We start from the raw sequence: 24,707 nt of genomic DNA on the forward strand, positions 1-24,707 counted from the left end.
TCGGAAGGTGTGGGCGGGGGCGCGGTCTGCAGGGTCCGGGGAGAGGGGTGGTCCACGCCCCGCGGGGTTGGGCGCTGAGCTGTGCGTCTTGTCTAGGTTTCCGCGCCCCGAGCTGGGCAGGACGCGGAGTGGAGGTGGTCCAGCCTGCCCCCTTCTGGCGTCCCGGGCCACTCAGGGCCCCCAGACCCTCTCTCCTGTGCTGGCGTCCAGGTGCCCACACTGCAGACAGGATGACAGTGATGGGTCTTGAAATGAGAGGTGTTTGGGTTCGCAGAGTAGGAGGTAGCTGGCCCTGAAAGCTGCCCAGGGCCGGGGGGAATAGAATCCCCTGCCCGGCGACCCTCATCTCTAGGCCTGGCTCAGCGCCCTGCCTGTGCTGGTCTGCTGTGCACACCATGGGCGTGTGACCCGAGGACAGGGTGAAGGGCTGACATGGACGGACAGAAGAAGCACAAAGGAGTCCAGTGGCTGCGAGGTGATGACTCCCAGGGCCTCAGGCCCGGGTGGGGGTCATGGGGAGGGCGTTAATAAAGGGTTTGGTTCTGGCCGTTAGCCTTAGGATTTAGAGTATGTGTAATATCCAGGAAAGAAAGGGTCCCTGTCTTTTTGGGGCAGGGTGGGGCTGTGCTGGGAGCTGTCTGGACAGGACTGGCCTATCAGAAAGGTCCAGCTGCCCCTCAGTGGGCGCTGGGCCTCTGCCACCCCTGGGGGCTGACTCTGCAGGTGCAGGCCAGCCCTGCCTCATGGGGGCCCAGCGTGGAGCCTCAGTGGGAGTCGCTGGTGAACAGGTGTGTGGGGAGAGGAGCCTCACTGGGAAGTGCCAGGGCAGAGCCTGGTCTGTAAATTCAGGGAAGCATGGGAGGTCAGGTGAGGTTGAGCCCTGGGGAGGTAGGAAGGAGAAACGGACACCCAGCAAAGGCCCAAGCTCAGAGAGCTGCACTTTGACAGCAGGAACTGCAGCAAAGCAAGGGAGGGGGAGACAGCCCCAGGTCCACCCTCCTCGGTCTGAGTGAGCAATTTTTCCTTTCTGTTGTGCTGCAGACCCCCCTGTAGAATAGACAGGGCAAGAGGAGTGGGAAGTGTTGAAAGTGTTAAAGAGTTAGAAAAAACGGTTTCTAAAAAGACTGACAAAAAAGGCCTAATCTTTTGATAGCTAAAAGCAAAATCTTTTACTATACTTAATTTTCTGACATGGGTAACACTGAATCAAATGAAAGACAGCTCTTTATAGGAGTAATTTTACAGTTATTAAGTAAAAGAGGAATCAAAGTTAAAAAATCTACCATTCAATCATTTTTTACATTTGTACAAGACCACTGCCCTTGGTTTCTACAACAGGGCACTGTTAACCTAGATATCTGGGAAAAAGTAGGGAAACAGCTAAGAGCTTATTGTGTTCAGCACGGCTTGGAGAAAATCCCTACTTACACCCTTCCTCTGTGGAATATGATTAGAGATGCTTTAGATCCAGCTCATGAATTTAAAAAGTACCTGTTAAAGAGAAAAGTAAAGTTGGAAAAGTACCTGTTAAACAAAAAAGCGAATCTACCTGTTATAAAGAAAAGTGAAAATGAAGAGGCTATACCTAGCTATTGGCAGCTAAACGAATGGCTAGCCACTATGACTGCCAATGAACATGTAAAAGATAGGGATGAAAGGAAAGATCAGACCTCCCCTCAAGATGAGAAAGATTTAGAGGAAACAGCAGCTCGATGCCATTCTGATGAGGATTGGTCTTTTTTAGCTAAAGATGCTCCTAAAAGTTTAAGAAAAACATCCCTAATCAGACCATCCGCTCCTAGGAGCTTGAGGGAAACATCCCCGATCACACCGTCCGTAAGATTTAGTCACCAAACAGTTAAAGGATCTCCGGAACAGGAGAGGACAAATAGGGGACGCTCCCATCCCCCCATGCCTCCTCCTTCATGTGGGGGTTAAGGGCCTCCGCTAGGAGTTTCCCGGAAAAGGGTTTTCTCTAGTCCCAAGGATGAATTTGATCCTCACCTTGAGGCTTCTTTTCTAGTCCCCTCTGCAGTTTAGATAGGGTAAAGAGGGTACAAAATAAATAAAAATCTTCTCTAAAATTAAAAAAAAAACGAGTTTCTCTGCATCTAAGAATAGACAAATGTTTATTGGCTCTGTGAAATATGATTAGAAATGTCCTGGACCCTTGTCATGAGGCTGTTAAATAGCCTATGGGAGAGGCTATAGCGGTGGATGGTGGTGAGTCTCCACTTTCTGCACAGATCATAATTTCTGCTATTGAAAAAAAAAAAAAAAAAAGAGAGGGAGAAAGTGCTTTACCTCTTGAGGAAGGAGAGGGCTTACAGGACGCTGCGGCCGAGCGCCCTGGCGAGCTCCCTCCCTCTCTGCGCAAACCTTTAAAAAACTTATCCACCACTTTCTGATTTAAGGTGATCGCCACCGCCTCCGTTTGTGCCTCCCAGGGCCCAGGAATTCCCCACTTTGCCCCCAAACCCTCCCAAAGCGTTGCCTAAGCCTGAGGAAGATAAAAAGTTTTTTGAACAGTGGAGCTTTTAAAGCAGACTACGTGCACAATATGCAGAGCGTGCTCCTTAGAGAAAACCCCTTCAGGGGGGTCTCACCCAGGCTAGGAGAAAAGCGGAACCGGCAAGGGGATTTAGCAACAATATTAACCCCTGACATGCCGCTTACTCCAATTCCAATGGGAGTGGCTGGCCCCCTACCTGAGGACATTGTAAGATTTGTCCTGGGGCGTAGCTCGCTTTCTTTTCAAAAAATAAAAAAAAAAAGAAAAGAAATTTCGGTGGTGCATGGTGTAGTAGATTCTGATTATATTCGAAAAATTAAAGTCTTGATCTCACCGCCTACCAAAACTGTACAAATTAATAAAGGTCAAAGAGTAACACAGCTTTTGCTTTTACCTTATTATCAGACAAGAAAAAACTTGACTTCTCAAGCTAAGAGCCACAATGCATTTAGATCTAGTGGTCTAGCCTTTTGGGTACAGGAAATTACAGCTCCAAGGCCTTTAAAAGATCTTTTAATTCAAGGGAATAAAATGTCAGGGCTGAGTTACAAGCAGTTATTTAGGCTTTTCAACATTTAGGAGACCACACCTTTAATCTTTTGACTGACTCCAGATATATTGTAGGGTTGTTTCCTCATATTGAAACTGCTAATATTCCAAAAAATAAAACTACTATCTTCTCCTTGTTATCTGATTTACAAAAGGAGATTAAACACAGAGATAAAAAATATATTGTGGGACATATTAGAGCCCATTCCAACTTGCCCGGCCGATGCCTACAGCTGCTCCCTGGTTCATCTTGTTTAAACCCTCAATATAATGTTTGCTCCTTTGTGGTGGTGTTGTGAACAATGTATGCTCTCATCTTGTTTAAATCCTCAATATAATGTTTGCTCCTTTGTAATGTTACAACGTCCACCTTATCTTATGATGTAACCACTTATTGAGTTATGCTCTTGCTGTATTACAACAACTGCAGGATTTAATGCAAACACGACGATTTGTGGGCTTACTTATCTTGGGAATAGCAGCTTTGATAAGTGCAATTACTTCTGTTACTGTGGCAGCAATATCATTGACTCAACAAGTACATACTGCTCAATATGTTGATTCTATGTCCAAAAATGTTTCTTTAGCATTGGCAACACAGGAAGCTATAGACAGAAAATTAGAAATGAGGGTAGATGCCCTAGAGGAAGCAGTAATACATATTGGGACTGAATTGCAGGCTTTAAAAGTGAAAATGGCATTGTCCTGTCATGCTGACTACCGGTGGATATGTGTAACACCCCCGAAACTAAATGAGACAGATTTTGACTGGGAAAAGATTAAAAACCATATTTCAGATATCTGGAACAGCTCTGACATTGCCTGGGCTTCTAAGACCCACTCGAGAAGGTGTCTAAGGTGGGGCACCTTCCGCTATTCGAGAGGGTGCCTGCGGCCTCCATGGTCAGAGCTAACCTGGTGTCACGGGTCATATTGATTTTCCGCGTAAACCAAGCTACTCAGCTTCTTTTCTCCACTGAATTTTCCTACTGAGCTATCCTCATTCTATTATTCTTTATATCTTTGATGAATAAATAAATAAATAGTCGCCGATGCCGTCTCCCCTTCGAATACCCTGGATCAGCCGGGGCTGGACCCCGGCAATCTTGAGTGAAGGTGTGTCTGTGGGGTTTCTCCATTGTAACGTTACTAATTTTCCCATTAACCAATAAGTCCTTTGAGGCTATAAGAATATCATGTTGGTCATCACCCTTTTGCCACTGATTGATATCCATGGGTGGTTCTTGCCTACGAAGCATAGCAGATTTTGGAAAGTCTCCTAAAGAAGGATAATTTGGTATGTAGAATTGTCAAGGAAAATTCAGCTGACAAGAAGAAAAAAGAGAATTTTATTTGAGCCAAATTGAGGACTATAAGCCAGGAAAAAGTCTTATAGAAAATTCTGAAGACTCTTCTGGCTGTTAGAAGTCAAAGGCATGGTCATATACATTTTTGAGACAAAGAACCATCCATCAAAATGACATACTGGCATTTTAGATACAGTTCACCAAGAATACATAGTCCAGGCAGCAAAGCCAGCAGCCAGTCACCATGACCCCCTACGAAGTTGGGAAAGAATACTATTCTTCTAAGAAGTCACATTGCCAGTGTCAGAAAACAAAACAAAACAAAACAAAAATGATCTTTATGATTGAACAGGCATTCCCACCTTTGAGGAGGTCTGGTTAATGTATAATTTGGATGCACTTGGCCATCAAAGGCAGAAGGAGGCCTGAATGGACAGAATTTTATGCTTCATTTTCTCATCCTGCCTTAAAATATAAATTTCATTTCATCTGAACAAAGACATGCATTTTTTAGTTCCACTGAATATGCAAGAAATCCTTCATCAGCTGTCAGCATCTAGTAGCTGTATACACTGTCAAGTATCTTGAGTTGTACCAAAAGTTCATTTAGCTTTTTCCGTAACATCTTAGGGGAAAACCCAATTGAACTCTTTGGCCAACCCAATATTTTTAAAGTATATGTTGCTCCATTTCATTATATTATTTTGGTGAAATTCTGTGTTGGAAGTTCACTGAATGTCTATTAAAATTGCCCTTTTCTTTGGGTTTTGTTGTCCCTTTCCTCTTTTGGCTTTTCCCAGAGCACTGTCCTCTCTGGAGTGCAAGGATTTGTTACTTTACTGCCTGGCATCTCTGCTGAGTCCTGGCTGGTGAGGCAGGGATCTTGTCCTGCTCAACATTGCCACTGCTGGTGAAAAACTTAAATAGCTTTTTCAAACAGAAAAAGCTGGATGAATAGGGCAATGAACACTTGCATTCCTCCCCTGGAGTCAATCCTTGTTACCATTTTGCTGTATCTGCTTGTGTACTACATGTATGTGATCATTTATCCATTTATTGATATCACGACATTTAACTCTCACCGAACACGTCACCGTTATTTCCTAAAAGTTGAGACATTCTTCTCCACCATGTGCTGGCAAACTATAATCACTGGGCCTAATCCTGGCCCATCACTTGTTTTTGTAAATAAATTTTTATTAGAGTCGCATCCATTCATTTACATGTTGCCTGTAGCTGCTTTAGGCACCAAAGGAGCAATTGTTTTGGCCCACAAAGATGGAAATATTGACTACCCTGCCTGTGCAGAAAAGCATTAATATAAGGCCTGACTGCTATCCTTAGGGAGTCCAGCAAATGAGTTTGACCCTTAGCTGGGAACCTGGATTTGGGGATTTTCCTCATCGCCCTTAAAACTCAACATTCAAAAACTTAAGGTCATGGCCTCCAGGCCCATCACGTCATGGCAGATAGATGGGGAAAAAGTGGAAGTAAAGCAGATTTTATTTTCTTAGGCTCCAAAATCACCGAAGATGGTCACTATGGTACTGAATAGTGTGTGGGTCGGGCTGCTCACCGCTCAAAAGCCAATACACAGGCCAGGTTGGTGGAAAGGAGAGTTTGCTTTATTTCAAATGTTGACAACTGTCTGGGGGGTAGGGTGGCAGACATTTGTCCAAAGGCCAACTGCTACTCCCTGAAAAGCAGGGGTTGAGAGGTTTTATATACAGAGTTGGGGTGGAGAGCTTACATGCAGAAAGAGCACAGTCATCTTCAAATTGGTCGTCAGTGGTCTGACCAGCATCATCTTGGTTGTTTTAGGTGCAGTTAATCTTCAGTTCCAGGGTCCATTTGTTCCCATTTCTTTGCAGCCAGTTCTCAGACATGTGGCAGCTCACGTCCTGGGTACAGCCTGGTCATCATGTACTTAACTTTTTCACCTGGTGTTTTGGTATCTACACGACAGCTCACAGGATATGATTCAGAATGTTATCTATAGCCCTTGAGAAAGAACTACAGGTCCATGACTATGCTTAACAACTACACTATTATTACTTAGTCTCCTTAGACTGTTTTTCTTTGTTTTCACATGTTCTCATTTCTCTGATTAAACTTATTCTTTGACTAAAGTTTTCCACATACAAAAGGCAGGCAGAAGACATGGAGGGGAGGCAGGGGGCAAGGACCACAGGGTCCTGCTCTGTTTCAACTGCAACCAGGAAATTAAAAGACGCTTGCTCCTTGGAAGTAAAACTATGACAAACATACACAGTGTATTAAAAAGCGGAGACATCATTTTGCTGACATACGTCTGTATAGTCAGAACTATGGTTTTTCCCGTAGTCATGTATGCATGTGAGAGTTGGGCCATAAAGAAGGCTGAGCACTGAAGAGTTGATGATTTTGAACTGTGGTGCTGGAGGAGACTCTTGTCTTGGACTCCCTTAGACTGCAAGGAGATCAAATTAGTCAATCCTAAAGGAAATCAATCCTGAATATTCCTTGGAAGGACTGATGCTGAAAGTGAAGCTCCAGTCCTTTGGCCACCTGATGCAAACAGCCAACTCACTGGAAAAGACCCTGATACTGGGAAAGACTGAGGGTAGGAGGAGAAGGGGGAGATAGAGGATAATATGGTTGGATGGCATCCAACTCAATAGACATGAGTCTGAGCTAACCCCGGATGATAGTGAAGGACAGGGAAGCCTGGCATGCTGCTCTCCATGAGGTCGCAAAAAGTCAGACTCTACTTAGTGAGTGAACAACAACAACCCCATCACCCTAATTGTGATAAGAGTGACTCATGGGCCTAAGGCGTTTGGGCCAACAACACAGCAGGTGCTGAACATCTGCTCTCCCTGTGGGAGTCTGGAATTTGGGTGTGTCTGGTAGAGGGTGCTGTGACCAGCTCATAGTAACAACTCTGGGCTTTTTGTTTTAACTTTTTAGCAGTGTTTCAGGTCATTCGGGAGACCAGGGATCTCTGCAGTGGAAGTGGACAGTGTTGACTACTGGACCACCAGGGAAGTCCCCTAAAAGCTCCAGACTCTGACCTCTAACAAGCTCCTTCTGACATTCAATGTGTTGTCATAGCTGTTTGCTGGGAAGTTAGGGGAACACGTGCTCTTTAAACCTTTCCCTGTGCTTTGAATCCTTTTGCCATAATAAATCACAGCCAAGAGCCTTCCTAGTGAATCAACGAATCTGGGGATCCTGGGTCCCCCTGACATATGACCCTTACTGAAAAAGGCTACTGAGGGGCGCTGTCCCGGAACAGGTTCGCGACTGCCTCCCCCTGCTCTGTGTGCTGCCCCCGCCTTTCTGTGTTCCAGGCCGGTCGCAGACCTACAGGGTGAACGAGGTCAGTGCAGCGTGCCCCAAGGGTGAGGGTGCTGTAGCTGGGGGGCCCCGCCAGGGCAGCAGGCCACTGCAGGTGTAGGTGATACTCGCGCAAACCCCACTGTGACTACCCTCCCCTGGCATCATGGCGTTTTCTGATGCCCCTGGCCTGAACCAACATTCACTGGGGGCTTTCTACAATTCCACCACTCCTCTGTCAGTGCTTGCTGGCATTCTTTGCTAAAGAAGAGCCTTCCCTCAGCAGCCAAGGGTGAGCTACAGCACCTCTCTGCCTCCCAAAAGGCGGGCAAATGCTGGCCTCCTTTTACTTGTCAGTAAATCCTGAAAGATGATGCTGTGAAAGTGCTGCACTCAATATGCCAGCAAATTTGGAAAACTCAGCAGTGGCCACAGGACTGGAAAATGTCAGTTTTCATTCCAATCCCAAGGAAAGGCAATGCCAAAGAATGCTCAAACCACCGCACAATTGCACTCATCTCACACGCTAATAAAGTAATGCTTAAAATTCTCCAAGCCAGGCTTCAGCAATACGTGAACCATGAACTTGCAGATGTTCAAGCTGGTTTTAGAAAAGGCAGAGGAACCAGAGATCAAATTGCCAACATCTGCTGGGTCATTGAAAAAGCAAGAGATTTCCAGAAAAACATCTATTTCTGCTTTATTGACTATGCCAAAGCCTTTGACTGTGTGAATCACAATCAACTGTGGAAAATTCTTAAAGAGATGGGAATATCAGACCACCTGACCTGCCTCTTGAGAAATATGTATGCAGATCAGGAAGCAACAGTTAGAACTGCACATGGAGCAACAGACTGGTTCCAAATAGGAAAAGGAGAACATCAAGGCTGTATATTGTCACCCTGCTTATTTAACTTATATGCAGAGTACATCATGAGAAACGCTGGACTGGAAGAAACACAAGCTGGAATCAAGATTGCCGGGAGAAATATCAATAACCTCAGATATGCAGATGACACCACCCTTATGGCAGAAAGTGAAGAAGAACTAAAGAGCCTCTCGATGAAAGTGAAAGAGGAGAGTGGAAAAGTTGGCTTAAAGCTCAACATTCAGAAAACTAACATCATGGCATCTGGTCCCATCACTTCATGGCAAATAGATGGGGAAACAGTAGAAACAGTGGCTGACTTTATTTTTTGGGGCTCCAAAATCACTGCAGATGGTGACTGCAGCCATGAAATTAAAAGACGCTTACTCCTTGGAAGGAAAGTTATAACCAACCTAGACAGCATATTCAAAAGCAGAGACATTACTTTGCCAACAAAGGTCCATCTAGTCAAGGCTGTGGTTTTTCCAGTGGTCATGTATGGATGTGAGAGTTGGACTATAAAGAAAGCTGAGTGCTGAAGAATTGATGCATTTGAACTGTGGTGTTGGACAAGACTCTTGAGAGTCCCTCGAACTGCAAGGAGATCCAACCAGTCCATCCTAAAGGAGATCAGTCCTGGGCGTTCGTTGGAAGGACTGACGTTGAAGCTGAAACTCCAATACTTTGGCCACCTGATGCGAACAGCTGACTCATTTGAAAAGACCCTGATGCTGGGAAAGATTGAGGGCAGGAGGAGAAGGGGACGACAGAGGATGAGATGGTTGGATGGCATCACCAACTCAGTGGACATGGGTTTGGGTGGACTCCGGGAGTTGGTGATGGACAGGGAGGCCTGGCGTGCTGCGGTTCATGGAGTCGCAAAGAGTCGGACACGACTGAGCGACTGAACTGAACTGAGAATGAATGGGGAGAAGGCAATGGCAACCCACTCCAGTACCCTTGCCTGGAAAATCCCATGGACGGAGGAGCCTGGTAGGCTGCAGTCTATGAGGTCCCTACGAGTTGGACACGACTGAGGGACTTCACTTTCACTTTACAGTTTCATGCATTGGAGAAGGAAATGGCAACCTAGTCCATTGTTCTTGCCTGGAGAATCCCAGGGACGGGGAAGCCTGGTGGGCTGCGTCTATGGGGTCGCACAGAGTCGTACGCGACTTAGCAGCAGCAGCAGCAGCAGCAGCAGCAGCAGCAGCAGCAGCAGCAGCAGCAGAATGAATGGAGCCAGAGCCCCACGCACTTGTCATTACGGGGCCTTGCCACTAGGAGACGGAGGCGTGCGACCCGGGAGAATTTGGCGCGGACATGTGACGTCACGCCGAGTGCTGGAGAGGCTGGCGCGGGCGTGTGACGTCACGCAACGCGCCCAGGCATAGCGGCGAGGTAACTGGTATCGTGGGGTCTCGGCAGGGTCGCCATGGGTCCGCGAGTAAAACTCCCGCCCGAAATCCAGCTGGCGCAGCGGCTGGCGGGGAACGAGCAGGTGACCCGGGACCGGGCGGTGAGGAAGCTCCGGAAATACATCGTCGCCAGAACTCAGCGGGCCGAAGGTTGGCGCGGGGTTGGCGGGATGTGGGCGGGGGGTGTCTCGCGAACCAGGCCGGGCTGGGGGCGCGGGGGCCCGGATTGGGGGCCGGTGGCCCGAGTTAGCTGACTTTCCAACCGCGTGGAGCTTCCACGTGGTCCGCCCGGCCGGGCCGTGGCGATGCTTCCGCCTACCCCACCGCTCGCGCTCCCGCCTGTTCGAACGCTTGGCCCTGATCCCCTTATCCACGCTGACTGATTTGAAGGTGCGCGGCGTTCTCGGCCGCTATATGTCCCTCTGCGGAGGGCCACCCCCCGCCCCAGCCAAGCCCCTAATCTATTTCCAGTTCAGACTTGCCTACTCTGGGAGCAGGATCCTGTCAACCCGTATATCCCGCTACCCCTGCTCCCCACTGTTGGGCACCATGTTTTTTCTCTCAGAGCGGCGTTTGTCGCTGTTGGTAGTGTTTTCTTGTGTAATTGTTGGATTGTCGTCTGGGTTTCATGCAGCATACAGCTGTCAGAAATCACGCTCCTTAGTGGTTCTCAGAATGTGGCTCCATCAGCAACTTCAGCATCACCTGGACATTTGCTAGACATGTAAATTTGTGAGTCCCATCCAAGCCCTGCTGAGTCAGAAGCTCTGGCAGATGGGCTGTGTATGTGCTTAGTCTTGTCAGCCATCTTCTACTCTTTGTGACCCTATGGGCCATAGCCCACCAGGCTCCTCTCTCCATGGGATTCTCCAGACAAGAATACTGGAGTGGGTTGCCATTTCCTCCTCCAGGGGATCTTACCAACAGGGATGGAGCCCATGTCTCTTATGTCTCCTGCATTGGCAGGCAAGTTCTTTATCACTCATGCCACCTGGGAAGTCCAGCAATCTTTAAAGAAACCCTCCAGGTGATGCCATCCTATTAGTAAAGTCTGAGAAGCACTGCTCTGAAACTGCCAGCACATAGTTAAGACCTCAGTCTATACTTGTTGGCTGATTTTATGTATCTGTCTTCATCAGTCAGTTTATATATTCGTCATTCAGTCCAGTTGCTCAGTCGTGTCTGACTCTTCGTAACCCCATGGCCAACTCCCAGAGCTTGCTCAAACTCACGTCCATCGAGTCAATGATGCCATCCAACCATCTCATCCTCTGTCGTCCCCTTCTCCTGCCTTCAATCTTTCACAACATCAGGGTCTTTTGCAATGAGTCAGTTCTTCTAATCAGGTGGTCAAAGTATTGGAGCTTCAGCTTCAGCATGAGTCCTTCCAATAAATATTCAGGACTGATTTCCTTTAGGATTGATTCGTTTGATCTTCTTGCAGTCCAAGGGACTCTCAGAGTCTTCTCCAACACCACAGTTCAAAAGCATCAATTCTTTGGTGCTCAGCTTCTTCACGGTCCAACTCTCACATCTGTACATGACTACTGGAAAAACCATAGCTTTGATTAGACGGATGTTTGTCGGCAAAGTAATGTCTCTGATTTTTAATATGCTGTCTAGTTTTGTCATAACGAGCCTGAATGAGGAAATGTGTAACTTTAAAATTTGAGAAGTGTGCAAAGCCCGGGTGTAACACTGGGTGACCTGTGGCCAACAGGTTCCCATGCGTAGCCACCATCCAGCCCAAGAAACTGTGACTCATTCAATTTTGAATCTGAAAAATGGAGCACAGTCTCTGATACTTGGAGATTCTCGGTAAACATTTATTGAATGAATCAAAGAACAGTTACCTGCAGGAGACCCTGCAGCCACTGGCCCAGCAGGTTCTGGGTTGGGAGGATTGGTTGAGAGCGAGGGCCAGGCGCCTGTACAGTAAGAGGACTTTGGTCTGATTCAGGCAGTCACAGTTCTCTGGCTGTTCTGGCACTGAAAGATGGTGTTCCTTTAGTCTGAATGGTCCTGTTTCTGGCGCAGGTGGTTTCACTCATGATGAGCTGCTGAAGGTGTGGAAAGGGCTGTTCTATTGCATGTGGATGCAGGACAAGCCACTGCTGCAGGTGAGCGCCCAGGAGGCTACAGAAGGCACCGGGGCCACAGTATCAGTGGGAGGGTGGACGAGCATGTTGTCAGCCCTCATTTTGCTCCAGCAGACGTACTGAGCGCAGTTTTATAGCTTTGATGCTATTTTTCCTTAAGGCCTGGAGGGCCATGGCCTTGGGTTAGGGAGGGTCTCACACTTGGTGAGTTGGGCACCATAGCGATGCTGGTGAATGCCAGGGTACATTGTGGCTGAAAATTGGGTTTTCTGGCTTTTTTTGGCCGGGGGTGGGAGCGGTTGTGGGCTCTTAGTACCCTGATCAGGACCAGGGATTGAACCCATTGTCCTGCAGAGGAAGCTTAGCGTCCTAACCACTGGACCACTGGAGAAGTCCCTGGGTTGCCTGTTTTGTGTTTGTCAGAGATGATGAGCTGAGTGCAAAAATGCTGGAAACCAGGGGACAGCATCCAAGTCTTCTGAGACAAGTATTTTTTCCTTTTTTCTAATTGTTTGGCCGCACCAGGTCCTAGTTGCGGCGTGTGGGATCTAGTTCCCTGACCTGGATCAAACCTGGGCCCCCTGCATTGGGAGCATGGAATGGTCTTAGCCACTGGACCACCAGGGAAGTCCCTAGGCTTTTTTTCTTAATTGTCTTTTATAAAAATAGGCCTTATGTTTTAGAGAAGTTTTAGTTTCACAGCAACACGAGAGGAGAAGGTACTGCGATTTCTCACCTGCCACCTCCCCCCGTACTCAACACCCCCACGGGAGTGGGCCCTTTCTCACAATCCATGGACCCACCCAGCACATCATCAGCACCCAGAGGCCGTGAGGGTTGCCCTGTTGTACCATCCGTGGGTTGAGTATGTGTATCATGGTGCGTGTCCATCGCTGTGTACCTTACAGAGTGGTGTCACTGCCCTCAAGACACGCCTTTCTTGGGGGTGTCTCAGTGGGAATTGTTCACGCTTCGGAACACCCTGCATGGTGAGGGTACTTAGTGAAGTTCAGAGGCTACACTGGGGCCCAGTGCACGAGGTGGGCTTGTACACCGAGGCGGCAGGCAGCTGCTAACCTGGGGGTCTCCTCAGCCCCCTCTCGGGTGGCTGTGTGCTCTCAGGCTCCTGCTCCCCTCCCCGCTTTGACTGTCAGTCTCCTTTACTGAGTGTTGGGCTTTGGTCAGGAGGGCAGTCCCTGCCCCTGCTTTTTGTGGGGCTAGATGGGCATGGCCTTCAGGGGAGGCCTCTTCTAGTGGTGTGAGACTTCCAGACTCCAGGCTCGCTGGGCTGTGGGGCCCTGTGGAGCCGGATCGCACGATGAGTGAGGACAGTTAAGTTTCTTCCTGCCGCTGCTTGTCGCACAGAAGCCCATTTGTTCGGGGACTGAGGGCATTTGTCTTGTTTCCTGTGCAGGAGGAACTTGGCCGGACCATTTCCCAGCTTGTCCATGCTTTCCAGACCACAGAGGCACGTAAGTGTCCTTGCCACGGTGAGCCCCAGCAGTGAGGCTGGATCCGCAGAGACCCAGCCCCTGAACACGAGGCCTGCGTTCTGAGGCTGGGAGCGAGGGCCCCATCCCGGCCAGTGTTTGCTGGTGCGGGAGAGGCTACTCTGCTTTCCAGCATGTGTTCCTCACTCACCCAGGACAGAGGTCTGGAGCCGTCCGAGATCTGGAGGGCTAATGCCTTCCATTTAGAATCTTGGTGGAAGCTGTGGAGTGTCCGCAGCTGACGGCGTGTGCTCCCTGCAGTGTGTCTTCCTGAGTCTTCTTTGGACCAGCATCAGGGATCCTCAGCCCTGTCGCCTGCCCTTTGGCATCACTTGTATCTTTAGAAATCCTGATGTGTATGTAGACCCTGGTCCTGTTGAGCCAAGCTGTGGGGATGGGGCCCGTGTGCCAGCATCTGTGACCTCCCTACCCTGCTCCAAGGGCAGCCAAGGCTGGGCGGTCTCCCTGGCCTGGACCTTGGGACCACTGGGACCATTGCTGGTGGTGCCCTGGCTGTGTGGGTAGGTGTAGTTCGGTTATGGTTTAGTAGCCAAAGTCATCAGAAGCAGGGGTTGTGCAGTTACAGACACTACTTTCTTCTCTTGGGAGACTTTATACTGCATGTGAGGAAGTCCATTCTCTGTAAGTTTCACCTTTTAAGAACATGCAGAAACGTTTCCGTGCTCAGCACGAGGGCGGGTACAGAGCGTTCAGTTGGTGACGCTTGAGCGAGGTAATGGACGCAGTTCTGTCCTTCCCTGGGCCGTCTGACCAGCCCTCTCTCTGGGATGCTCTGCAGCAGGCGATAGTGGTGGCCTTCACGTCCTGAGTCAGGGCATCAGCAGGCCAGGATCCCTTCAGGCCTCTTCTCTGGGAGTGTGGATGGCCGTCTCTTCCTGTGTCCTCAGACGTGGCCGTCTGACTGTGCATATCTGTGTCTTGAATCACCAGTGGCCTTTTCTCTTCATCGCCTCTTTAAAGACCTGTCTCCCAAGTATAGTTATATACTGAGGGTTGAGGATTAGGACTTTGGGGACCTGGTTGAACCCACAGCCCCCTGGTCCTAACATACCTGTTATTGGCAGGGTGTTGTGTTTGATCAGGTCAGTGGATCCAGTGGGGTAAGTGGTGGGGTGGGGTGTAGGTGATGGGGCAGGGGCAGTGGCAGTGCTTGCGTGGGGAGGTGCGGCCTGGGCAGCACCTCTCCTGCCAGGCCTCACCTTCTCTTTACGCTTGATGTTCAGAGGATGTGGCTATGGTTCAGGCTTGTGGCTGGGCTGTACTTTTCTTTCTGAGGTTCCTGAAAGTCCCATTTTTAAGGCAGATCCGCAGCACTGCTCTTAGTGCACTCAGGCCGAGGAGCCCCAAGGCCACTGCTGTGGGACCTCCTGACCAGGTTTCTTCATGGTCTCTGCTCTCCCCTGCCCTCCAGAGGTGGCTGCCGCTTCCCCCCAACCCTTCTGGTCTTGTCCCTCCCCCAGAGCACCTGTTCCTTCAGACCTTCTGGCAGACCATGAACCGTGAGTGGCCGGGCATCGACAGGCTGCGTCTGGACAAGTTTTACATGGTGAGGATGCGGCCCGCTCCCCACAAGGGGCCCCACAGTGCTGGGCTGGGGAACAGCGCTCCGGGAGCCGAGCTCGGCGTCCAGGCACCTGGTCTTGGTGCCCCTGCCCAACAGTGGTGAGGGCAAGGCCCCTGAGGGGTGAGCACCGCGTGGCACAGACCTGTGTGTCTGGAGGCTTCGCTCCCGCAGAGGGGCTTTTTCTCGTCCTATTTTCACTCTGGGAACATCCATCATAGCCATCAGTCCTGGTGCTACGGTCACTCCCCAGCGTCCATCCTGCTGCTCCTGGGAAGCTGGCATCCCGGCCCGGGGCCCAGCCCCCAGCCACTCTGGAGGGCCCATGGGGCACGGTGGGCACACAGATGGCAGGCAGCGGGGATGTCTGGGCTGGGCTGCTCACGGGGTCTCCTCCTGTGCCACAGCTCATGCGGATGGTCCTACGCGAGGCCCTGACGGTGCTGCAGACGCAGGGATGGGACGAGAGGTGGGTGCCCCAGCCGCCCGTGCTGCTCACACCCATTGCTGGGTGTTCTGTATCCTTCCAGACTGAGGGTCTGTGTTTCCTGGCTCACCTTAGGCCTCCCTAGCAACTGGCAGCTGGGTGGGCTCCTCCAGTAGGGCTGGGCAGGGCTCTGCTGGTCTTAGCTATCCCTCCCCGCTAGTCCCTCCTGGAGACAGGTGGGCAGGGCTCCCTGGGCAGATGGGCGGGGCTACTGCTGCCTGGACCTGTCACCCGCCGCCCTGCGTCTTGGTCCCGCCAGCCAGCAGGTTTCCAAACCTCCAGGGGGCGGTCTGACATCACAACATAAAGTGAGTTTCTGCAGATTCATGTTTTAAAGTTTTTGAAATTAAATTTTTTTAAAAACTTTTTTTTTAACGATAGGGGGGGATGTGTGCTCAGTATAAAGAACCCAGAAAAACTTTTTAAAAACATTGAAAAGCAATTTTAATTCCAGCAGACAAGTATTTAAAAAAATTTTTTTTTTTTAGCTGTGCTGCATGGGTCGTGGGGCCTCAGTTCCCCAACCAGGGTTTGAACCCCAGTTTGAACCCTGGCCATGGCATGAAAGCTGGAATCCACTAGGCCACCAGGAGACTCTGACAATTACTCTTAAAATATGGTGGTGTTCTGTGTTTGGTACAAAAGGGAGTTGGGTGCGGAATTTATAGAGACTGCTTTTTTATTTTACTGAAAGTGTGTCCAAACATCCCACCTGAGTGTCCTGCCGCCACCAAATTTGGGGAGGGCGGGTGCTAGGGGAAAGGGCTTAGAAACAGCAGATTTTGAATTGTGTTTAAAAAGTGATGGTAAAGTAATTTATTTTTAAGCATAAGGATAATAAATCTAGGACCCAGATGTCAAAACAGCTGCCAGACTGGAAAGGGCAGCTTATGGCCTGCATCGCTGTAGGACTTTTCCATCTTCTGGATTACAGAGTTCAAGTCTTAGCCCTGTCCTAACCTCCAGCCAATAAAAAATCACCAGGAGTTGGACTGTAGTTACTGGAGCTGTTTTTCTACATTGAGAATGGCTGTGGGTAACTTGACTCCACGTTTAGGGCCAGGCTGTGTGATCTTCATCCTTAAAAATCCTGTGAAGGCCTGAGGCTGGCAGTGTCCCTCATATCAGGATTTAGGGCTCTGCTGTCTTGGTCGAGGGGAGGGGGTGGTGCAGGGTTTGCAGTGGGCTCAGTGGAAGCGATGGTATTACTTGTGTTGACTTGGGGGGTGTTGTTAGGAAGGTAGTTCCATCCTCGTTGTTGCTGGTAATTCAGCCTCAGATCCTTAATGAAGCTGGTAGCCTCCCGTTGCCCTGTGTAAACAGCTAGTTTATCTGCTTTTCTGGCTCTTTTCCATTCTCACACATGTAATAGACTGAGGGTGACATTCGGTAAGTATGTGTGTGTCATGGCCTGGAGGAGAGGTCTCCGGCCCCGGCCTGGGTCACTTCTGGTCCAGGGACAGCACCCTGGTGCTGCTGGTGTCAGCGGCCCCTGGTGCTGCTGCCTGACTTGCCGCTTCTTCCCCAGACAAACCGAACGGCTGCTGGAGCTGCTAACGACAGAGATCCTGCACCCGGACAGTGAAGCCCCCAACGGGGTGAAGAGCCACTTCATCGAGATCTTCCTGGAGGAGCTGACCAAAGTGGGCGCCCACGAGGTAGGTGGTCGGCAGCTGGGCAGGGCGAGGCGGGCAGTAGCCAGGCTGCTCGGTGCCTGTGGCCTGGGAGCTGAGCCCCAGCCCTCTCCCTGCAGCTGACCGCGGACCAGAACCTCAGGCTCATCGGGCCCTTCTGCACAATCGCTGCCCAGACTCAGGAGTGAGTGCTGTCTCCCGCCTGCCTCCTCTGTTCTGTTGAGTCCCTGAGGAGCTGCCCTTGGAAGATGCCGTGTGCTCACAACAGTCCAGCGAGGTCCAGAGGCCAGCATGGGGAGGGGCGGGCTCAAGCATGGTCCATCCTGACGGCGGCTCTGTGTTTCCCCTCAGCTCCCTGGTTTTGCACAACATCGCTCAAGGCATCTTTGAAACAATCGTGGAGCAGGCCCCACTGGCCATTGAAGAGCTCATGAATGAACTGGAGGAGGAGGAGCTGTCAGAGGAGGAGGAGCTGTCGGAGGAGGAGGAGGCGCAGGAGCCAGGCCTGCTGTCCAGAGAGCCCCCTAAAGGTGAGGACCGCACGCCCCAGGGTGACAGCCTGTCCTGGTCCCAGCCTGTGGTGGACCCCCACCTTCCTCTCCTGTCCCACCCCTTTGCTTCTGCTCTTACCCCTGAAGTCTGTTCTCGGTGCGGCAGCTGGGCTGACCTTGGAATAAACACATGTGCCGGTCACTCTCCTGGCGCCCACTCCATGGCCCCCGCCTCCTCACAACTCCCCAGGCTCTGTTCCTGTCGCTGGGTATCCGCCCCGCCCCTGTGGGGTCTCTGCCCTCCGTCACTCCTGCCCTGCCCTGCCCACCGTTTAGAGTGCAGCCTCCCAGTCCCTACCCAGCTTGCTCAATGGGCATTTCCATGGTGGGTCACTTTTTGGAATAAATCACTTAAAATTACATAAGTCACTTGCTCATCTTTCTGGCCTGTCTCCCACCACTGGGTGCCCAGCCCCACCCACTAGAGTGGGAGCTGTGTGTCCCTGATGTTGGGAGTGGGGCCTGGTGGATCAAGCTGGACGAGGGAGAGGGTATGAACGAAGAGTAGCAGGCAGCTCGAGTGAGCGTCCCCCTTGGAGGCCGGGCCCGTGGGCCTGCGTCGACAGTGTCCGGTCCAGCCCGTCCACCTTGTGCTAAGTGGGTCCTCGGGGGGCGCCAGCTAGGCTCATGGCCGTGTCCTCGGGGGAACTGTGTGGTGGGTCCTCGTGCCTTTAGGGGTACGTGTCCTCCACCAGCTTCAGACTTTTCCACCCCGGCGTTTTGTTGTGGAACACACGTGACGTGAGGTCTACCAGCTTAGCCGTGTGTAAGTGCACAGCTCAGTGGCACTAAGTGTGTTCGCATTGTACAGCTGTCATCACTGTCCGTCTCTGGAACTTCTCATCTTCCCAGACCGAAGCTGTCGCCGTGCCTGCCCCTGCCCAGCTCAGCTCCTGGCACCGGCGCCCTGCTGTCAGTCCTGTGAGCCTGCCTGTCGGCGTCTGTGTCTGTAGCAGCGGGCTCTCACAGTCTGTGGCTCTGTGTCTGGCTTAGCTCCCCGAGCCGCGCCGTATCATGTGTGGGAATGCTTGAGGCTGAGCGATGCAGCATTGAACGTGTAGTCTGTGTTTTGTCCTGCGTTGGTAGGTGGAGTTTGGGGTTGCTTCCGTGTTTCTCTGTTGTGGTTAATGCTATTATGAATACGGGTGTACGAATATCTGTTTGAGACCCTGCTTTCGATCCTTTTTGGTCTGTGCCCAGAGTGGGATCGCTGGGTCCTCGGGTAAGCCGTGCTTAACTTTCTAGGAACCGCCACCCTGCTCGCACAGCGGCGGCCTCGTGTGCGTCCCGGGCGGCAGTGCGAGAGGGCTGCGGCCCCCTCGCTCCGTCTCCTGCCGCCTTTGATAGCAGCGCTCCTCCTGAGTGCAGTGCTGTCGCCGGGGTTGCGGTTTCGTTTCCCTAGTGACCGTGGGTGTCCGGCACCTTTTCATGCGCTTGTTGGCTCTTCACGTATTTTTGGAGGAATGTTTATTTAAGCCCTTGGCCCATTTTTTGAGTCATTGTTTTTTCATTGTGTTTTAGGAGGCCTTCATATGTTCTGGCATCTTCCCTAGTAGCTCAGTTGGTAAAAGAATTTGCCTGCAATGCAGGAGACCCTGGAGACGAAATGGCACGCCACTCCAGTACGCTTGCCTGGGGAACCTCATGCACAGAGGCCCTGGCGGGCTGCAGTCCGTGGGATCGCGGAGAGTCGGACGCTTGCTCTTTCCCGTGTTCTGGCTGCAGCTTCTCCCCAGGTTACGATGTGCAGGAGTCTCCTGCTGTGCGGGCGGTCTTCTCAACTCTATTCATGGTCCCTTGATGTACAGATTTGAAAGTTCTCATCAAGTCTGGTTGTCTTAATTTTCCATGTTACCTGTGCCTTTAGTCTAAGAAATCGTGGCCAGATCCAGTCTCCTGAGGCTTTTGCCTTATGTTTGCATCTGAGTTTCGCTGTTTGTTTCTTTCTTTAGGTCTTTGGTCCGTGTTGAGTTAATTTGGTCTAGCTTCTTTCTCTGTGTGTTGATGTCAGGTATACTGGCACGTTTGTTGAAGGGACCATCCTTTGGCCCCTGGATGGTCCTGTGCCTTGGGGGGAGGTCATTGGATGGCAGGAGCAAGAGTTGATTGCTGCAGCCTCTGAGGCCAATGTCCTTGCTGGCGCCCCTGGCTTTCCCATTGGTCAGCCATCCCCATCAACACTCTCCAGCCGTCCTGGACGTCCTTCCTGGCTCTCCTTCCCCTCCTCCTTGTCCTCAGTAGCCTGAGTGACCAGCGCAGATGGACCCAGGGACCCACGGTGGCCTGCTGTTGTCATTCTTTGCCACACGTGCTCGCCCCTCAGGCCAGCTGGTGATCGAAGCTGTCCTCTGTAGGTGGAGACGGCAGGGCCCCAAGTGTCTGGTATCTGCTCCCTCACCCGAAACGGCTCTCCCTGCTCGCCTCTTAGTCCAGGCCGCCCCGTGGCCGGACAGCCCCCTTCCTCCTCCTCCTCCTGGGGCTCCTGGCCTGCCAATCCTGCCTGAGGTGCCCCTTGTTTTGTCAGCCCCTCCCGGTTTCACTGGAAGTGATCAGGCCCCACCGCCTCTGGGACGGCTCTTTGGTTCCCTGTCTGTGGAGGCACTGCTGCCCTGGGGCAAGGCCCTCGGCGCTCCTGCCATCCCACTGTGAGCTCCTGAGCCCAGCTGTGGCCCTGGCAGGCAGAGTGCCTGGGCCCCAGGTTGGGCCTGTAGCTCCCGCGGTACTAGGCGTGTCTAAGTCCGTGGGGCCCTTCTGTTCTAGGTTCGGTCTGCAGGACTCAGCGCCCCCTGGACCAGCAGGCAGGAGATGACGATGAGGACGGCACCAGCACTGTCCTGCAGGTGTGTGGCTGGGTCTGTGGGCTGAGCTCTCAGCTCTGGACGTCAGGCAGGGCGGCATCTGTCCGCCTGGGACTGGGTGGGAGGCAGGGACCCCGGAGGCTCGACTGTAGGACACAGACTGGTTGAAAGGGGAGTTGGGGACTGGGCCCCAGGAGGCTGAGCCCAGGTTTCCCCGCTCGGCAGTCACCCCGCCTCTGCTCCCGGCCCCTTTGGGTGCTGGGGCCACTGGGGTGGGACGTGCTGAGTGGGGCCCTTCCAGGTCACCATCGGAGCCTGAGCTCAGCAGACAAGATCGGGGACTTCAAGTGGATTGGACCCATAGGGGCCTTCCTAGTCAGTGTCAGATGTTGATTACTTGATGAGTTAATAAGATTTTAGATGTCTTGGGCTAAATTCACCAGATTAATTTTGCTTGTTCCATCCTGCTCGTTTTGACGTGGCTCCCGGAGGACTTACAGTTGTGCAGAGGCTCACCATGCGGCCCCTCATGTCCGCTGGGGCTGGCGTCTGCCGGGTGGAGGCGGGTGTGAGGGCATGTGCAGAGGCTCACCATGCGGCCCCTCATGTCCGCTGGGGCCGGCGTCTGCCGGGTGGAGGCGGGTGTGAGGGCACAGCGGGGGCATCGGGCGGCTGAGCGTTGGTCCTCCTGCTTGTTCCCTGTGGGTCTCCTCCTGGGATCCCCTGGGGGCTGACAGCCTCTGCGGCATCTCTCTGTTGAACAGTTCGACTACAAGGCTGTTGCCGACACACTGTTTGAGATGGCCAGTCGCCAGGACACCCCTCCGCAGAACAGGAAGCGCCTCTACAAAGTGATCCGGAAGTGAGTGCCCTGGCCCTCTGCTCCACCCATCTTCAGAGATGGTTGGGAGGGCCTTCCCTAGGGGCGACCCCTCCTCGTCAGGCACGTGGTGAGTGACTCTCTCGTCCCTCCAGGTTGCAGGCCCTCGCAGAAGGTGAGCACTGGGCGCCAGGCGCGACGGCATCTCGTCCTCCCGGGAGTGGATCAGGCCATGCGTGCTCACCCCCCGGCACCGGTGGCTGTGGGGAGGCCAGCGGTGCTAATTTCAGGGAGGCTGCTGCAGGCCTGTGCAGCTCTCGTCCTGGTGAAGCCCAGGGGTTCTCAGGGCTGAGTATTCGGGGTGAGGGGTGGCTGGCCCGAGAACCTGAATTTCTAGCAAGTTCCCCGGGCCGGCCACGCTGCTGCCTGTGGTGCAACATACGGCTCCACTTCTCGGGGTGTGGTTGGTGGAGCTGTATGGCTTGTTCTGAAAGACAGCTTCCTAGAAAGCGTAAGATTGAAGATGTAAGTGTTTCCCCCAACATTTCATTATGAAAAATTTTAAATACGTGCAAAGTCTCAGGGATTCTACGGTGAGTAGTTAGATTCTACTATCAGCGTTTTCTCATCTTTGATTTATCATATGTCTACCCCCACCCCTCAGTCAGAGCATACTTTCTAAATACTCCATGCTGGGGCAGTACTTTCTAGGTGAAGTTACAGACCATGTGAACATGGGGTTCGTCTGGTGGGTTTTGACTGACATACGCTTGTGTGACCCAAACCCGTCAGTATTCTGAAGGATCTTCTGCCTCTCCCCAGCTAAGTGTACGTGAGGCAGAGCGCAACGCGTTCAGCGCTCCACGTGGGCTCTGCCAGACAGTGTCTGGCAATGCCCTGTGAGCTGCCCTTGGCCGTGTGGGAATCAGACCAGGGCTCCTTGCCCAAAGCTCATGGCTGCGGTGCTCGTGGGGTGCTGGGGGCCGTGGAGGCACGGACCATAAGCACCCGGGCCTGCAGCCTCCTGAGCGCCTGCCTTGGTCCGCAGGCCTCTTCCCTGAACCTGACATCCCAGAAGAAGCATACCGGAATCCGCGGGGCGGGAGGCGGGTGAGAATGAAGAAGCGCTTGTCCGGATCCCAGCTGCAGGACAAGACAGGTAGTCCTGGTGGTGCTGGCTTCGTTACCCGTGTTCTATTCCCCCCGCTCCCCTGCTCGTGTGACTGCAGGCTGTCTCCCTCTAGACGTGACTCCCTGCCTCCTTCCCCAGCCTGCTGCAAGCCTCCCTGCCCCACCGCCGACTGCCCACGTGTCCTGGAGATGTGGCACCCTGGCCCAGACGCCCTCGCAGTCCTCCCCATTCCCCTTCCCTGCGGCCTGGTCTGGTGCCTCTTCCTGACCCTTTTCCGTCTTTGGTTTGACCTGCTCCACGCCTCCCCTTGCTCCTCTGCAGCATCCTTAGGAACTCCCTTGATTTTAGAGGCTCCCCCCCCCTCCCCCGTGCTCTCTCCTTCCCACCCTTCTTGCTCCTTTCCCCTGCCCCTTTCCCTCCCTCCTCCCCTCCCTACCAGCTGTACACAGGCCAGTGGCTGGAATGTGACCCGCCCTGTGAAGGGCCTCCATTCACCCCTGCACCAGCCCAGGCTAGTCCTGTCCGGGTCCATTGGTGCCAGGCTGCTCTGCAGTCTGAACGTCTTATGCGCCCACGCCAGGCTGGGCCCTGGATGCCACTTACAGCTGTCGCGTTGACTGAGCTCCAGCCCCACCTTCTCAGCAGCCCCCCCGCCCCTGTGCACTGAGCCTGGGCCCCCCGTCCATCTTGTCTTCGCCCACGTCCCTCTCTCCCGGTCCTGTCCTCACTCTGGTTGTCCTAAAGGCCCACTTCCCGGCCAGTCTCCGTAGTTTGTGTGCCCACCTGGTGGCTGTGGACCTCCCAGTCTCACTGATGCAGGCCCCTGGGTGGCTGACTCAGGTCCATTCCCAGCGCCGTCATGCTGAACACTGTGTCCCTGCCACCCGGGCCCAGCACCCCAGACAATCTCAGGAGTCAGAGCCGACCTTCTTGATGCTTCGTTCATTCAGCCTTGTGTTTCAGGGAGACATGCAAAGGAGGCCTTACATTCAGACTCGAGCCCAGGATCCACGAGGAGGAGGCGGCGGCAGAGAGCAGGCGGTGACCCCCCTGTGCCCCGGGAGCGGCCTGGGGGCCATGGCGGGAGAGGGGCCCCCAGGAGGCAGCAGCGGCCTCGGGTGGGGGCCAAAGCAAAGATAGCCGGTTGCCAGGAGCCAAAGGCAAAAAGGAAGCGGACCCCAGAGGGCCAGAAGTGACATCTCCCAGGCCCCCTGGGAAAATGAGGGGACAAGACAGTTGGGCCGGGTCCCCGAGACTCCAGAAACTGACTGCTCCCCAACTTACTGCGTCAAGAGGCAGCCGAGGCCAGGACTTAACGGGGTCAGGCCCTCACTTGGTGCCCACGTTCCAGAAACACTGCGGCTGTGCTGACCTCAGCCAGGCCTGCAAAACCTGGGACTGGAGGCCCCCACAGACACCCTCCTTGGGCAGGAGACTGGCGACTCGGCTGGTGTCGATAAATAAACGTGCCACGTGGTGCCTACACGCCGGTCCTGCCCTGGTGTGGTTTCACGGAATGTCCAGTCGCATGGCCTGGCAGGTGCCCGGCGGTTTTGGTGGTGTGCCCCCAGAGCCTGTTTGCGTCTTCCTCAGACCCTGGAGACGATGCCAAGTGTTAACAGTGTCGTCTGCACGTGTACTTCATCAGCTCGGGGTGAGAGCTGATAGTGCTCTGTGCTTTGCGCCAACCTTGTCACGTGGGTGGGAGGGTCAGCTCCCCACCCACCCCTTCTCTGTGACCTGGAGGCAGAGCTGGGCCTGAGGTCCCACGGGCATCTGCCCACCAGGCCCCCTGCTCCTTTCCCCTGGGGTTCAGCTCCTGGCCCGAGCCCTGACTAGACAGGAAATAGAAACGGGATGCAGTGCAGTATGGGCTCGGGGGGGCTTCCAGGTGGAGCTGTGCCCGCAGCAGAGGGCTGCCTGGGTTTCAGGTGGGTGTCTCCAGCCGGGCTGGCCTCTGCCGGGCCGAGGTGTGAGGCTGAGCCCAGCGAGAGGCCCAGCTTCAGGAGAGCCCATTGAGGCTGGAGCTGAACTTCAGTTTACAAAGCCCAGCTGTGTACAGGCTCGTGCCCCCAGGAGGAGGTCCCCAGGGGCCCCCTTCCAGTCCAGGTCGGGGCAGGCGGTGGGGAGATTGGAGGGGAG

The 24,707-nt window shown here is 52.9% G+C and overlaps 1 protein-coding gene across 4 annotated transcripts; it reads left to right on the forward strand.

Annotated features, from left to right (window-relative positions):
- Positions 1-91: 91 nt before the first annotated feature.
- On the forward strand, positions 92-24,050 carry RRP1 (ribosomal RNA processing 1). Of its 4 annotated transcripts, none has more exons than XM_027547208.1 (13): positions 92-475; positions 12,010-12,092; positions 13,486-13,543; positions 15,043-15,128; positions 15,551-15,612; positions 17,159-17,288; positions 17,384-17,448; positions 17,616-17,794; positions 20,576-20,655; positions 21,378-21,475; positions 21,589-21,608; positions 22,482-22,592; positions 23,529-24,050. In XM_027547208.1, the coding sequence occupies exons 1-13, from the start codon at positions 433-435 to the stop codon at positions 23,759-23,761; spliced, it is 1,248 nt and encodes a 415-aa protein (XP_027403009.1). In that variant the 5' UTR covers positions 92-432; the 3' UTR covers positions 23,762-24,050. The 4 variants fall into 4 exon arrangements, with proteins under 4 accessions (XP_027403009.1, XP_027403018.1, XP_027403002.1 ...); XM_027547201.1 differs by lacking the exon at positions 92-475 and adding an exon at positions 9,911-10,122; XM_027547227.1 differs by lacking the exon at positions 92-475 and having other exon boundaries at positions 14,994-15,128.
- Positions 24,051-24,707: the final 657 nt, after the last annotated feature.

This window comes from Bos indicus x Bos taurus, chromosome 1, assembly GCF_003369695.1.
Source record: "Bos indicus x Bos taurus breed Angus x Brahman F1 hybrid chromosome 1, Bos_hybrid_MaternalHap_v2.0, whole genome shotgun sequence".
Taxonomy (NCBI): Eukaryota; Metazoa; Chordata; class Mammalia; order Artiodactyla; family Bovidae; genus Bos; species Bos indicus x Bos taurus.